Source organism: Rhopalosiphum maidis, chromosome 1, assembly GCF_003676215.2.
Source record: "Rhopalosiphum maidis isolate BTI-1 chromosome 1, ASM367621v3, whole genome shotgun sequence".
NCBI lineage: Eukaryota > Metazoa > Arthropoda > Insecta > Hemiptera > Aphididae > Rhopalosiphum > Rhopalosiphum maidis.
In genome coordinates this window covers 33,183,132-33,201,779 of record NC_040877.1, presented here as the reverse complement: position 1 = coordinate 33,201,779, position 18,648 = coordinate 33,183,132, and the positions used below count along the sequence as shown (strand labels likewise).

Below are 18,648 nucleotides of genomic sequence, written 5' to 3'. Positions count from 1 at the left end.
AAATTATGTAAATAAGATTTATTACAAAATATTTCATACTCATACATATAATTTTTATTATATGTTTCTCTTTAGTTTTTAAAAATGGGACTAGGGGCTTGGCTGTATAATTAATAATTACATCGATTGTACGCATATGATTCAAAAACGAGATATTTAAATAGTTAGATTATCTCATTCGTATTAGACATGAATTTACGATATTTTCAGATAAAAGATTAACGAACGTTTTTAATAAATAACATATTATAATACCTTATACAACATAGTACTAATAGTAATAGTTGTTCAAAGTAAATATATCAAACTTATTAACCTGACGTTTACCTCACATTCTCACATTTATTTATCATAATATAATATAGGTACAATAGAAATAAATAAAAACTATAACCGTATTAGATTTCTTTACATATATAATAAAATATTAAATATATAAAATATAAAATAGAAATAGAAATGTACTTAACATAATTTGATACTTAGATGATTACCTATTTATTTTGTATAATTTGTAATTTTCTACATCAATTACATCGGAAATCAACTGCCTTGTAATATGCCACGTGTCTACCCTAATAACATACATATAGTGAACTTTCGAAATATTATACCCTTAAATTCAACATAAACACTAGCCTAAAAGTCATTAATAAAGTCATTTAAGGTTTACGTAAACTGTATAATATTATATAGTCGTGTTTTGTTTCAACAACAACGTAATTCAAAATATATTCACACGGCATAAGTACACAATCGAAAGCGTAACACACCTACGCGACGTGTGAATTGGCGAAAGCGCACGTTAATTTGATGGAAAACAGAAGTCGTGCGAAATGTACAGCGTCTTATATTTTATACATATACACACAATTATGTGGTAATATAAAAAAAATGTATCGTCCCGAATCGTTACATGTGTGTCTTACAAAATTCAGCAATGGCTATCAAACATATTTTTAGAAAAATTTCCATACCATCCGAAATTATTGATCTTTCACATTTCACATTTTCCACGTCAAATGTAAACCTTTAACCAGCATCTTTTTCGAAAAATCCTTCTGTAAGATCTGCACTAGTAATTAATATCTACTACGATCGTTAGCTAAAAGTAGGTCGAAAGGGTGTTAGAAAAGAAAAATATTAAAGACCTGCGTGTTTTCTGTACCACAATATTATGTACAAATAAAAACGACTAATGTTCTACAACAGTATGTGAAAAATTAACGAACCAATAAAAATAAAATACGAATCGTATAGTTCTGTATAACAAATTAACAACGATCGTGTTCGATTTGTTTTTACGCCCTGCGTGCATGTTGTTAACGATATATATTAATATATATACATATACATTATACGTGTACATTGCTATGAACATACGCACTCCCGCGAGGAGTTCTTTTTACGATGAAAAATACATAAAATAAATTAATATAATATATATCATCGGGCAAGCCAACAGTGCGAATCGTTAAAACTTTTAAAACCTTTCCGGCGGGCGTGACAAATCGAATTAGCTCTTCCCACTGCACCCGAAAAACGGTCGGACGATTGTTTCGCAACGTCGTTCATATTATACACATTGCGTATTATAATATTATTACGGCGTACCGGCAGTGGTATATAAAATTATTAACTACGTGGTGGCGGAGGCAAAGAACCCATCTCTGTAATATTGTGTTTAATTTTAAAACGACGCGGGTTAAACACAACAACTGCTGCAGGTACCTGGTACACGCAGCAGCCGAGACCTGCACGGCGGAATTATGATGACAGGAGGAGGGTGGGACCGCAACGATTTTTTGTCGATTGTTATTGTTTTTGTTCGTGATTATCGCGGGCGTATAATGCGATAATGCATTCATTTCAATACGAGTCTCATAATGAGATATTGTTGTTTTTATGCGTACACAATACATACATATATACATATATACGACATTAGGACCTGGCGACGCTGAGACAGACTATATACATATATATATATATATACACACAATAATTTTGTATATATTATGACGAGCTCCGAGAACGGGCGCCAAACATAAAAACAGTGCATATACGAGTGTATGTATACGTGGACACAGTAATCGAACTTGTGATTAAGATGAGTTTTTATCCCCAGCGTAGGACGATAGAATGATGTTAAAAAACACTGCTCTGACCATGACTAATAGAACAATGAAGTTTCTTGACCCTGTCGAGTGTCAGCCGTTCGTCTGCACACATCGTAAATGTATGGAGACAGTAGATATATACACGAAATAAATATAAATCGGATTTTTCGCCGATTGCGGGATGCGGTAGGGGCGGTTCGGGCGCAGAGCAGACGACGTGAAAACGGATGGCCAAATCGGAGTAAAACAATTGGACAGCGGCAAACGACCTCTCGCAGACCAACAACGCCGCGGTCGAGTAAAACAACGGTTTCACGTCGTTTCGCTATTAGCAATATACAAAATATGTTATATTATTAATGGCGGTATCGTGTTAATATTATATTTTTTCATTTTTTGTGAAGTTTCTTGCATATACGATGCATACACCGTTAACTATTCTTAACCGAGTTTTGAGGAAAGTTTTTGTTCGTCGTTAGGAACTTACGCTTGAATAGTGAGGTTGCTGCAACGCGTACGGAGACGAAATCATAAAATGACAAGTCGCTGTATATGATGAAGGTCGGAGAGAGATGTGAAGTTTTAAATTTTTTCACTGTTCGAATTAAACGAACCGTGGTTTATTACAACTGCCAAGGTCGATGGAATGATTAATGGAAGAAAATAAACGCACAACCACTAAACCACACACGCACACATCAGGTCACCGGCGAGAATGCGTGTGTTGTCGTCGTATATATAAGGCGGAACTGCGGAAGCGTTTATACAATGCGATTTAAATACACGCCACGTTTCTAAGTTCTGTGAACATTTTATTTTTCTAGGTATCTCTATGGTTATTATTATTTTCGACCATAATCCGAACACACGCGACTTCTCATCCGAACAATGGTTATGTATACATAGGAATTCAACACCGCCGTTAGCCCGGCTTATATGGCACAATGTAATGATATATCGAGACGGCGGCAACGACTGCCGCACTTCTACGGTTTCCCGCGTGCCTATCAATTATTATTATAGCAGCTTAAGGTTTTTTTTTTTTTTGTTCTATTACTGTTATAGTGTTATCCAATACACGGCAGTGTGTATAAATCGTCGAATTCACAAATAAATCAATTGTGAACAACAATAATTCACTAACATTTGCGAGACCCGAGCGAACACCACAGCAGCGTTTTGTTCTACACAACATAATATACACACCGATTCGACGCCACACGAGTTTCTATTAAATGGATTATGAGCGTGTGGTCCATAGACGAATGTGATCAGTACAGTAGGTTACACGAGAGTACGAGACTATAGAACATTCGCACGAAATCTGAGTTGCCACGGTGTACCGACGAAATAACATGCGACATATCCACAAAAATCTTTTTATTATGCACATACGCTTTTTCGTAATATTTATTTGCGTTTTGTTGAAATATGTGTATAATAATTTTTATCTTTACGACACGCGACGAAACTCACACGTTTGTCGTGTGCCTGTCGCGACCAGACAGATTTATAATAAAACGAAAAATTATGGTTTTTTTTTTTTATAAAAGCAAGCCCACACCAGAACACACGTCGACAAACGTTTACCGTGTTAGATTGCGGTCGAAAATTTATCACGTTCGCACATTTTCTTTCAACATAACTCGAATAGTCGTTTATTACATTATTATAAACACGGCACCCGGCAGGACACGATGAAGGGTGGTACCACATAATACGAGTAGTATATGCATCTCGGAGGAACCGCGGACGTGAAATTTATGAACGAGTTCAAATTTAGATTTTAAAAGCTCAGAGTTTAATAAAAGATTACAGCCATTATTCTGCAGTCGCGGCATCGGAATCGTCTTATTTTAATGTTGAAACGGTTCCAAGCACAACGTTGTTCTTATAATATTATATTTCTCGTGTTTACACTTTTACAGCACAGTCCATTATAATTTTCAAACATTAATAAACTATATGTATAAAAGTAACTGCGATTCTTAATCGATATTGTCTAAAATTAGCTCAACATCCGCAATCGTTAAATGCTGGTAAATGATCATTAATATTGTTGTTAACGGCTGCCAAACATACAGACATTACATTTATCATCAACTCTGGAAATAGACGATTGGAAATAATGACAATAATATTTTACCTACGAGAACAGTCGTAGACGGATATCGAGACTAAAAAATACCTAACACAGATGAACAACGGCACTCTTTCTCTTTCTCTATAATGTATGAAACGATCGTTCGATAAAATCACAAGTCGATGAAAAATTACTCAGTTTTTATCAACACGGCAGTATCGTACAACAATAAAATTTGCCAATAAAACAATTGTTTTTATTTTTATTACAATCATTATTTCTTTATACGGTTGGTTAATTTAAAATTGATCGTTAATTTATTTTGTTACGGCGGTATACAGCTGCTACCACTCCTGGCGGACTCACTTTAGTAGAAATAAATGTATTTTTAAGTGCTAGGTATAAGCTATATACAAACTACACAAAGTATTGAAAGAAGGGTGCTATAAACTATGTAGTGTGAAAAAAATTTTCCCAGAAACATCAAAAATCGTTGTTTTTTGACCAACACACGTTCTTGATTCAACCACCGACTACCACAACACTACAAACAAGACGTGTCAACACAACGGCGGCGCCATAAATATGTGTAGAATATTTAACATGTTGCTCGCGGCTGTATATTGTATGTACCCGTACACTCGACGGTTCTCGACGACGAAACTATATACACCGAAATCCTCATCCGCACCGCACCGGTTCCGTTCGACTACGGTTTTAGCCCGCATGGTACAGTAGTCGGCCGCTCTTATACGATCCCTTATTATAATAATATTATACAAACCGGGCCACCCATTCCGCCACCGTAATTCTCTTTGCTGTTAAAATCACACATCTGTTTTTGGTTTCTAAATTTAATCTTTTCCTCGCACACGGCCATTTACCGTTAAGACGCGTACCAATAATAATAATAATAATAAGAAAAAAATGACAACCCGGTCTTCTGTCGACGGGCGATACAACGAAGATAACGAGCACAGATCGAGCACTATGTCTGGCCATTGTTCTTCCGGTTTCGGAACACTATGGTCCTCGTATCCCTCCACGTGCATGCGCAGTGCACACCACAACTACTGTATTATACATAGTACGCTCTATCATCAATCTCGGAAATGGCTTTTATTATTTTCATTGTACTTATAATTAGAAGTCTCTCCCTACCCTATATGACGCTATGAAGAAGAGTTGGCCTAAGTCCAACTGAAGTAAAAACCGTATTTCAGCTGATTATTGCTACGCGTTCTCCGCATGTAATTGCCGTGCTTAAAAGCGTTTTTGTTTAGACAACAATAATAATAATACAAGTGGCAAGGAGACGATCGTGTGTAAATTATATATATTCGTACTGTTCTCAAAACTCGTCACCGTTATTAAACTACTACACATAGTAATAGTTTTATACTTATTTTTTATATATTTTGTCGTTTCCGTCGGAATTGGCGCGGAGGAGTAGTAGAAACCCGATGATGCCCACATCGCATTTAACCATTTTTAGACGTATACCGGTATACCTATAACGGGAGATTCGCAGTAGATAGGATATAAAATATACATTTTAAATTGGGAAGCGTTTATTTTCTATTGTATTTGATAACCCTATGGCTACCTAAGGGAAATTGTGCGTTTTGTCACTGTTTTAACACCAAGTCTACAACTGGAATACCTAAAATAATTACGTATTACACAATGCAATATTTTTATTTATTATGTAGTCGTTTTTGAGCACTCGAATTATAATTACTAAATACACGAATGCTTGAGTTTAAATAATAATAATGTTCCTAATGATATTAGGAACTAGGAAGGTTATATTAATATTATAATAAACACATAATGATAATGTTAAGGTCAAGCCGTATTTATTATTTTAGTTCTAATTCATCACTAGGTACTATTATTATTATTATTATTATATTTTAATTGGAAACAGAAATTGTGTATACATAAAAGTTGAATAATGACGAACATTTCATAATAGAAATATAATATAATTATTAATTAACATTTCATGAGATTTCGAGTAGAATACCAATGGTATAGTATTATATCATAGATTGTGACATGTGAGACAAAAGAAAATATTCGTGTATATATCACATAATATGTACACACATTAATATCGTCCAAGTTTATTTTTGATATGAGGTATATGCACAATATATTTGTATTATATATTATATTAGTTAAATTACAAAACAGAAGTATTTTCGGCATTTAATCGATTTCCGGTACAGCCGTCGTTCGTCGAAGTCGTTTATAACAGTTATAAGTTAAATCATTGATTATAAATACCAGTATTTAATATTTATAATCAATAGTTAAATGTTATATAATATTATAACGGGCACGTCTGCGTACGACAAACGAGAGGACGGAGTTGTACACGTACACCGCAGCCACACGGGCTACTGCAGGCACGACTATATTATACTGTATTACTACTATACCTATTATCTACTACCTACAACATGTCTCTGACGACTTTATTAATATAATTTTTCATCGTTCATTTCACCGAATCCGTATAATCTCGTTTGGTTATCTGGGTGGATAATATTTGTTCTAAAAATAAATTGTCTGCGGCTAATATTATACAACTTTGACCTATTTTTAGCCAAAGCAAAACTTGAGCTTTTGAATAACTGGACCGCCTTAATACAGTTTTGAATGCCGGCCTTATTTTTCTTTTTTTGTCTGGCAGTTTCAGCGATAGTACTGTATAATGTAAATTCAAGACGAAAAACAATAGTGCAAGAACTTCATTAGGTATTTTATTTGAATTGACCATTTCCATATTATATTGTCTCAACAGCGTTTTAATAAGTATGGTCAACACTTTTCGACGTTACATGATTTATTAATTTCATGACGAGCATAAAAATGTAAGCATAAGAAGTAAAATGGTAGAATATGATGCACAGGTACGGTTTTGATTGAATGGAAATTAGTAATTATGTAATACACAGTACGTCAGTTTAGTTAATATAATATGTACGTTCATTGACTGGGCCAATGAGGTGATTTTATTAAAATTGAAAACACAGATGGGTATAATATAATTCCCTAGAGCTTATATTAAGTTATAATTTTACAATAAAATTCTTATTCAATAGGCTTGGTCCGTTCTATTTATAATTTCTTAATTTAATAATGCCGTTAGTAAAATTCGGAAAACTAATTGGTTGCTAGAAACTTAAAAATAGATTAATAATTATTTTTCTGATTTGAATTGAATAGAAATAATTGAAACATATTAGTATATAAATATTATAAATATATATCATAATGATTTTTGATAGTTTTCATACATAAACACACATTCTAAAATTAAAGATAATATATTATGGAGTTTAATAATCAAAATAAATTTAAAAAAAAATTTCCATAGCTAACTATAAATCTAAAATGTAATTAAAAATTGTATTTAACATAAATAATTTATAAATAAATATTATGTTTTTGTTTAGGTTTAGGACGTCATACCCGCATGTGTTGTCTTTGTCTTACTAACGTACATCATAGCAATTTTGCGTTCAACAAAACACATTTTTTGATGTTAGCTTTAATATTTTAATGAATTTACCTATTATCAAATATAAAGGTAAGAATATTATCTAGAAAATGACTTTTACTTTTAATGATATCATCGTGAGTTATAGCTATGAAAAGTATTAAAACTTTAAAATGTTCTTACACATAATTACGTATTAATTTTTGTAATGCTTTTAAGAATCGATTAAAGCTTTTCATTTAAAATAATTGTGTAATTGTATGCTACGAGTACTAAAAAATGAAATGTTTCTAATCAAAATAAGTACATGTACTATCTAAAACAGCGTTTTATTTATTAATAAACAAACACAACAAAAATAAACCATGTAGCATAGCACTAAGTAAACATTGATAACAAATTAAAATAATAATTAACATGTACCTATTATAAAATAAATATATGATTTACTAAAATGTAAATTAATTCACTGTAGTTTCATAACTCATTAGTCAATGGTCATAGAACATTTAGAATATAGTATAACAGTATTTAAGATCATTCAACAATATAGCTCGTATAACACAGAGCCACAGAGGATAATAAATAATAATTATTAAATTATATTTCCGAAGTTCAATAATATTTTTTATCTGACGTGTTCACAAAATGTTATGTACTTAGATCGTAACAGTCAGTGGATAAAATTCCACTAAATAATTTAATTCAGAAATCATAGCAATCGGTTATAAATTTTCGAAGCTATTCCAAATTTAATACAATTTTTATGTCGATCGCTAAATTATTATTAAAGATTAGTAGTTCATATCGTAAGAAGATTAAAATTTTAAAATATTCAAGTTATAGATAAAAATAATATCTCATACGTTTTAACGTTTAAGAACTACTCGTTGGTTTGATGTAAAATAATTGTCAATATAAATAAATTAAAATAACCAATAATTAGTGTTGAACGATCAAAGAGCAACAGCTGTCGACAACAAAAAAACGTAACTATCGGAAAAATTCTATGTCGCATATTATATTTTAGGAATTATAGTTTATTAATTCATTATTATTAGCATACCACAATCTATTTATATACATAACATTATAATATTATACCTATTTACGTATACAAAACAGTTATTTATGCTGGTAGTGAATTTCGGTTAATAGTTTAATAATACTAAATTTTAAATAATATTCCTTATAATATATTTTATATAACTATAAATACAGTTTAAAAATAATATTTTAATATGATATTAGTTATGACGATCATACTTATATGCGTATAATCTAAACGACTGTTTAATTAATCCAAATACCAACTGTGGAATCAGCCGATTCAGCAGGAGTCAGTGATCAACTTACAATACTCCCGAATGTCCAAAATATGGTCAAGATTTGAAGTATATGAAACGCATACTTTGAGTTGTCACACTGCGAAATCTTATCGGTTAATACAATTTTAAGGTTTTGACTTTTGGCTTTAAAAAACATAATTTAATAGAATATTTATAAACTGGTTGATCAAATTAAATAAAAAAAATGGCTTGCTGGTGGCCTATCAATCACCTATCACAGATGATCTTGACAGCAGTTCTTAGTAGATACTCATTCGATTACATGGTATATTATTTTCAATACATACGTAATATTATGATGTCGATGGTATAGTATTTGAATAATTTTAAGAGAACCGTAACAGTTAATTACACACGTACACCGTGTCGCTTATAGATACCATAATAATAATAATTATTATTATTAAATACCTACGCACCTATCGATTCGTTTGCCTATAAAACTTTTATCGGGTAATTTAGATTTAAAAAAATGTATATATATATATCCAAGGCGTGTAATATACTCGATGGCATAACATAATAGGCTCGTTATCATTATTTCCTATACGCTACTCGTATAATAGAAACATTTCTCTAAATAAATGCGAGAACGTACTCGTGTGTGTATAACGTTCACAAGCAATTAAAAACACTAGAGATCGCCGCGCCTAGTTTCAAAAAGTTAATGAACACAATATATAGGTAATTAAGAAGTAAATGATGATTTCATACGACGTCGAAGCCCCGTGGCAGCACGCTTGTTGTACAAATTAATCGATAAAATTTGTCATTCCAGCACCCGAATAGCGTCGATTTTTTAATAACGCCACCCAAAATTCGAACAAAACAAAAGGAAAATGTACCGTCAGATCACGACCAATTCAATGACAATATTATGAGCTCTGGGGTTACCGAGTCTGTGGGCGGCGGATACGCATTTGTACGATAATGTTATTACCTATTAAAGCGCGCGGTGCGATATACGCAAACACGAAACAGATGTTTCTCCGGTCGAAGATTCACAAGTACCTAAATAAAATATTGAGTGGACGTAAATACGTACGTTAACGACACACACACACACACACACCGCTATATGAAACGGTTAAACTAATCGGCCGGTAACGCGATGTGTTGTGCTGCTGCTGGCGAGTGCCGTCGTCGATCGCACGCAGTGTAAATTCGAATTCAAAGCGCCCAACATATTATTCATAGACCAGGTGACTCACCGCCGTCATCGCGTATCCAGGCAGCCTATATTTTAACATCGAATGCAAAATACGCGGTCTCACACACACACACACACACACCCACAGGAAAATCGATATTATGTATTATAATATAATAATACTTACTATAAACGCACATCATACTGTAATGTCGTACACGTTACGCCTATAAACTTATGAGGGTGTAACAGCGTATAGCTCGCAGTATATGGCTCGCGTATATTACATTTTATCTTGCCGTTTCTAAGTTTAGAATTCGCACTGCACCACCCGCTACGGTGTTTTGTCCCTAACCGTCACGTGTTTTTTATTTTTACTATTTTATTTATGCGTAAAAAAGCCATAGGCGTACTCCTGTGGTTAGCCGTACAACGTATACCCGTACGTAGAGTACAATGACACTCTCAAACGACAAATATCTAATATGCGCTAAACATACGTTTAACTCTTTACCGTTATGATCATACACCTACGTAAAGCTGTTCAGGTTCGTTCGCCGCAGTTATGTCGAGAGTATATCGCCTAACGAATCTGTAAGTGCGTTGATTCGCGGTGATAGAAACCCAGGATCGATAACGAATAATAAGTGACCCCGCTCGTCTTATTACTCATCGCAGTTATCAGTATAGGTATACACCGATTAATTTGTATTCGGTCGAGTACTCTAAATTTGAGCTGCAGTTAAATGATATAAAAAAAATGAAACTATTTTAATATTAATCATAACGGTAAAGTATAATTAGTATGAAATGAATTGATCTATAATAGACTAATGACAGTATTAAACTCTATTTAGGATAAAACGTATTAAGGTAATAATGCAGTTATAACTTGCAAGCGTTATATTTAACGCATAATATTATTCTATAATATAATATGCTACACCAATGTGTAAAATTTAAATATTATGCAAAAACAATAATAAACCGTACGGAATTATAAGTTTTACCATTATTATTTTATAGCAATCAAACTAATATGAACAATATATAAATTAATATTTATTACGCATGTTTCGCGATAATCGTCTATTATTATTGAATGAAAATAAATAATAAACAGCAATTTGATAAATTACCAAGAACGTTGTTTTAAGATAATACCGTTGTCGTCCTAACTATAATAGTAATACTCGAGATATTGTTCAGTCGGAAAAAAAAATATAGCGCAGCGGCAACACGGATACGACTTATATAAGTTATAACATTATAAGCTTATAACCGCTGCGGTGCTGCACACTTGAATACATCGAGTAGTGCAGTTGGCATAATATTTAAAAGTAGTACGGATGTCGGTATAGAGTAATAATTTATCAACGACAGTACGACACTGCTATATGAATTATTAATATAATTACTTATTAGTTATTAGGTTTATTTATTTATACAGTATATTAAACAGAAAATTATAATAACACACTATTATTATTATAATTATTGAAGAATCAATAGAATTAAGATTTGGAATTCGATTTGTCATTGTATGGATTAGGTTTTCCCAAATAAGGTGCTGGACCGGGAGTAGTAATAAGGCAACGTATTGTCGAGTTCACATTTCACACCTGTTTGCACGGCGCGTGCACATATTACATATAAATTATGATACTCATAGTAATATGGCTATATACAGTTCAGTCGCGATAAATTGAATTTTTTTCTTGCGCCTAGATGTGCTTATAAGTATTTAAGGTATACAACTCGAAACATTTTTTAGTCAATTTTTTTTTATTCCCTTTGATATTTGATTTATGGAGACTTGATTGTATTATAATAATTTATTTATATAGTCGATCAACCGCTTATGGAAACGCTGTCGATGCCTAACCATTTTCGTAGGTACGCAAAATATAATAATATAGTGACGCAAAGCTATTCACGCGCATTCGGTGTTCACTATATACATATTATGAGGCACGACACGACGACATAACAAACCGTATCAAACGACCAAAATAAAGAATAAAACAATCATACAAGTATAAATATAAAATATATATTATATAATAGTATGCATGTACCGATATAGGTAGTATATTGTTCGAAAATATGTAATCGCGTCAAACCTATATATAAATGCAACGTCCTACTTGACATAAATACTGGTTCGACGATTAGCAAAACCAACAGACCGTTTATCCGTGTATGGATGGCAGCAACGATTGACGATTTTTCACAACAATATATAGTAGATAATATTATTGTTACTACTTGCGATGTATACAGTAAAGGACATTGTTATTTAGTATATATAGATATTTAATTATAGTCAAACATTATTTGCACTCTAATATCTAATAACTCGAACCTACATTATCATGGCGATATGTTAAAATTATACATACGTTAGGTCATGACTGTAATGTCATGAGGGATGAGTTCTACAATCAGAAGTATTTTTTGTTATTTTTAAGAGTGTATGTAAACTTCTAGTCCACCGTGGGGATGAAATATCAAAAAAATAAAAATAAAAAAAATATGCATTAAAATTTAAAACCCTATAATATGTGTATAGTTGTATTTTGTTATCATTTTTCAATTGATATACAATCATCACTGACAAATGTCAAGTGACTGTCATTAACAACAGCTTTTTTTCAATTAATCAATTGGTGTTGTCCGAATAGCCTGAAATAGGAGAAAAAAATTATCGGGACCTTTTTCTTTACATGCATAGTGCATACACAGTGTCCACCCACATCATAATATTATTATGTATATTGTTTTTGTCGTATTGAGTTCTTACAAAAATATTCGATGTGGTCGTGATATCTGCTACGGGGGTGAAGTGGCTTAAGATATTCAACGGCAAATACTCAATTGTATAACTAACTCATCAATATTATAGTATACGCGCGATGTGTATTGTAATTAGTACACAAATAGATAATACATATTATAAATTATTATATTTTAGTCCATCGGAAAACAGTTGAAAACGCGTTGAAAATATCAAAATTCACGAGGACGATATCGTTTATCATAATATGATTATCACTATCATTATGGACACATACCAAATGAGTGATAATAATAATTATTGAAAGCATGCACACGCACATAATAATGTGTACATACATTCTCCTAAAAAAGTGCCCCTCGCGCCCGATCGGTGTAGTCCCGGCGCGGCGTTTGTCACGTACGCAGTCGTCCTCGGCCAGCTAATTAACATTGTATGCGTCTGTTGTCCGTCCATCCGCTAGCATCGACCCTACTCCCCCGACGACGGCTAATGAACCGAAACCTTGAGATTTTTTTAGCAATTATACAACATATACAATGGTTGCACAGAGCACGACAATAGTAAATGCACAGTAATTATGCAATCGAATTTTCTTTTACTTCAAATCCCTTTTTATATGTTCGGATTTAGATTCGAGCAGTATACATTATATATATTATAGTTGGAAACGAAGTTCGAAAGCGACAGACGTGCCAAATCAATACAACAAATTTATCTTGAGTTTCTGTTAGAAACGGGTGACTTCTTTGCTTACGTTTCAGTACTTGAAAACTGTCTCAAAAAGACAAAGAGTACTCGAAACTTTGAAAAATACCCGTAGCCATGGCTAATATTTTATGTCTTTTTACTGTATTAAAACAAGAGTTTTTTGAAAAATACATTCATTGTTGAGCCATTAGGGCAATAGATTTGCTGAAATAATCCAAGATAGAAACCGATTGGCAACACCCGAAGACTTATAACTAATATCTATATTTGCCGTCTTATCACGCCCAATCATCAGTTGAAATTTACTATTCCTATAGACGCATAGCTATTATATTGTTGTCAGGAGTTGACTGTTGTTATTTTTCGTTATTGTTATATAGGTACCATTATTATTATATTATAAGCACCGTGCTCGCAGGGGTTATTTTAAGGTCACAGACCTGTCAGTAACATGATATTGTTTTTATAGAATACATTATGTACCTACTTTAGTTTAAAATTCTGTGAATACTGGTAAAAAGCATATTTTTTAATTCTCATTGGAGTAAATAATTTTTTTAATGTAAATTAAATTAAAAGTATTAATGTTTAACACGAACTACTCAACATAATTGCTATGTGCAAGTCGAGTTTAAAGCGACTTTCCACTAAATGACATACTGTATAATATTATAACACATGTATATATTATCATACGAGACTACGCATGAGAGCAACATCTGTACAAACGTGGAGTGAGCATTTACTATAATATATCAATATCAGAAAATATGTATAAGTATATTGTATATACAATATCTACGCGGCGCAGTCATTGTGGTAAGTAGCTTTGGCGTACCGCCCTAACCCAGTCAAATTGCCTATTACATGGGTAACCTTTGTATAATCATTAATTATAATGTAGGTACCTAATTTTTACAGAGCCGTTGTAGTTAATTGCTGTCGAGGCGGGTTCGAAAAACAAACAATACCTATCATCAAACGCAACTATCTTTGTTATCATTAAAATACCAAATACTGTCCTTGTAGCCAATGCATAAAAATATGATAATTTGAAAAAACTTAATACTTTTACAATTTGAAATTCTTAGAACTTAATTTTGAATGAATTTTAAAATGGCTCACAGGTGAAGATCAGAAAGGTTATTTAGAAAAGGAATGAACAACTCAACCACCTCACATTTAACAATTTATTATTACAAGTTAATTTATATTATTTTCCAAAATGAATTATAAGTACCCTATAGTAGAACATTAATTATAATTATTCTAATGTGCACTTGTACTTACATAATAGTATATATATATATTGATATAATATAATATCATAATTACTATATAGTATATACATAAAGGGATGAAGTCAGTTCATTACTCTATCCACTGTAAATGTTTAATTTAATTACTTGTTGTGTATATTAGTTGCATTTGGATATCGAGTTGATAATATTTCTAAAACCAATTGAATAAATATAGAATAAATGTACCTATATACAAAATTTTATGAACTACGCACATCGTATTATGTGAGTATGTCATCCATATGTGTCATGAATCATGATAAATATTGATTAATGATTACCTATACTGGTAAAATATAATTGCAATACAATAAATGTATAGTTTCTATGAAGTTTTAAACTATTACATTTGTGATAGATAAAGTTTATATATATACCTAAACCTTATTTTCCTTATTATTTAATGAATTTCGAACAAAATAAAAAAAAATATTTTATAAAATATACAAAGTGGCAAGTATTAATACACAGTAATAAAATAGAAAACATTATAATCATCGATGGAACGGTGTAAATGAGAAACCGTGATTTTTAATTATCCATATATAAAATATTATTGACTTTCAGTGATTTAGTGACTAGTAGTACACCTCAATACATGATTGCATTAAAAATCCCGGGAACACGTATAATATTGTAATATACGCGATACATATAAAAAAAAAAATGCACACGAACTGGTCGAATAGGAGAAAGTCGCATGGAAAGTACACATATTTGACGGGCAAAATCTAACCAAAACAATGGACCGGTCCGCGCAGTAATTTTTTAAATCGAGTATTACTGGTGTCGCCTATGCCTTGTAGCTTTGATCAAAATTTTTCGCACCAATTGGGGAACGCGCCAATTATTTTATTAGCATACGACATACGGTTTAGCATAGATAGCGGGTAAACAGGTAAACGGAAATGGGCGCCGAAATGCGTTTGACCCACATGACGATAGAGGAAAAAGAAAATAACATGGGCACAGTTTAATTTACATTAATTCACGGGCGTTCATTTTTATTTTATTTGGATATATTAAGCTAATATTTATATTATAGCTCGTGTTCTACGATTTCTGAAAAATGAAAATAAGAAAACTCATGAATACCTTATGCAATATGTAAGTGTCTGATCGCTACATTTATTAATGTCGTCCATTTTGAATTTTTTGATTTGGATTTATTGTCTATGTATATTGTACGAAAAAGACACGAAAATAACAATGTAATTTAAAAATAACGAGAATTATAACTTTTTTAAAAGTTTTGATTACATTCATGAGAAAATAACTTTTCCTGAATACGGTTACACATAATACCTAACATTTCTATATATTTTAATACCTGTATAGTATACAACATTTGTTTAGGATATTATAAAATGTATTTCGGTAATATTTTTCAAGTAAGTACATTACTGCGTGTTTTGTATTATAATATTTAATGGTTAATAAATAATAATAGTTTTCAATTAGCGATTATTTAACCTTGTTGGGAAATTTAAGGAATTTATCTAATGAGTAACACTATCTACATAATGTTATATTGATATTACATATTATAACATAGAACTGACAATATTACTAAATATATCTAAATATTTAAAACATCCAAGATTATCTAAATAATAGGCATCATAAAACTGATGTATTGTATATATTTTCATTCAATACCTCTGAACAACAATCGTTGAAAGTTAAAATCTAACTGATAATATATTTCACTGAGATAATGACCAACTAATAACGATACCAATGGAAAACGGTTTATAACCATTGAACTAATATTATAATAGACTTTTTACTATTTTTTTTCCATTACCTACATGTATAGATTTATACTTGGGTAATTTATTTATTTTAGATAATATTAAAAATCACAGTAAAAATAATTCGCAATGGTATCATTCTATTTGGGAGCAAGTTTTTGACAAATCGGTTAAATTCGTAGTCGAATTCGAATCCCTCTGCGACCACATGTCGCGAACCATGCTGGCGACTCGACAATTAAAAAGACGGAATAAGTGTATCTCATATACATGATACACGTGTAGACATGTGGTATAATTTTTAGTTACTTGGATTATATGGATTTATATTAAACAAAACGTCGTTTAGCCATATGGCAGAATTGCGCAGACCAGTAAAGAAAATATATAAAAATCAACTTTACAAACTATCAGTTTGACAACGAGTTTAACCCCAGCCGTTTCCGGTCTGCCACCATCGTCAGATTATCGTATTTAAAAACTTCCGGTTATCCAGTCCAAAAACCCTCTTATCTAACACATTAATAATAATACAAGTACATTAACGTGCGCCACCACTACAATCTATAATACATGCAAATATGTAATAATTCAATATATAAATTTAATAAGTTATAAAATATTATATTATAATACTACATATATATATTATGCCTAATAGTTAATAATTTTCTTCACTTTTCTCTGTCGACCATATCCTTTCTCGGTTGTTTGTTTCGTCGGTTTATGTACGCGCTCTGATTGAGCCGAGTAACCTCAAAAATCTGTCTAAATCACCGTCGAAAGCAATAATATAATCATTAATCACCCAGCCGAACATATAAAACGCAGTAACCTTAAGATTCCAACGGGCACAGTAGCAACAGCCGCTAATTGAAAAACTTGGAATACGAGTCTAGCATAACTATTTCCACTGATGATTCAGTTCAAATATTTTTTTAATAAAAATATGGGGAAGAACCTAAGAAAATTTTCACTGGGGACAGCGCGAACACAGAACAATCAGTATCGAAAATGAATAATTAGATGATCTTCCAAAATTCCAAAATGCGTCTTTTTTCGGAGTAACCAACGAGAAAAAAGGTTTGGCTGAGAAATAAACACTAATATTATTAAAAAGTCTTCAAAGTCCAAGTAAGTCCGAACGATACCAAGATATTATATTTTATACACCATATTCTTACCTTGATCGACATTTAAATCATCAAAATCATCTCGAGCGCCTTTCAGACACGATTGAAACCCCTTGCTGAACCTCCGGGTAATCGTGCCAGTGCTGTGCGCGGGACTTACGGGCGGTTGCTGATGTACGTCCGGCAAATCATTCATGACGGACAACATAGTTTATTCGTCCGCGAACAGATTAAAATTAAAAACGTAAACGCGCACGTCAATCCAATTCGGACATTCCAATAAAATATTACGTCAAAATAATAGTTAAAACTGATTCTAAAAAGCGGAATCGCGACGGACGAAATGACAGAGCGATACGCTACCCACTGCCGTTCAGGTCGACTGTCGGATGAACACTGCTGGCTGCGCGGAGGCTCTCCGTCGTGCTAGACAACGTCGCACGCTGGGTGAGGCGGAACGCGCGCGCTGTCGACGACGATACGAAACGAGACGGATAGTGTTATTATAACTTTAGGCATAGGTACAGGCGTACGCGATGTCGCAGGTCATAATCGTTAAATAATATCGTACAATAATAATAATGTTACAATAATGATGAAAATTGATAATTATTAATTTATAATCAACGAAGGGAATAATAATTACAAATTGTTAGTGTATGGTAAACGATACATATTGCATTAAAATACATATTAATACCCATAGGTTTCTTATAGATGTCTAGCGTTTTTATTAATG

The 18,648-nt window shown here is 32.2% G+C and overlaps 1 protein-coding gene across 4 annotated transcripts in view; it reads right to left on the bottom strand.

Annotated features, from left to right (window-relative positions):
• Positions 1–18,648, bottom strand: part of LOC113550018 (probable Ras GTPase-activating protein) — a 130,857-nt gene that overhangs the window by 38,533 nt on the left and 73,676 nt on the right. Inside the window, exon 1 of one of the 4 annotated variants that reach the window (XM_026951602.1) lies at positions 17,961–18,298. The exons of the other annotated variants lie outside the window; for them this stretch is intronic. Coding sequence (XP_026807403.1) covers positions 17,961–18,117 — 157 coding nt within the window. The 5' untranslated portion in view covers positions 18,118–18,298. Of the gene's footprint in view, positions 1–17,960; positions 18,299–18,648 lie in introns of those variants that run through there. 4 annotated transcript variants of the gene reach the window in all.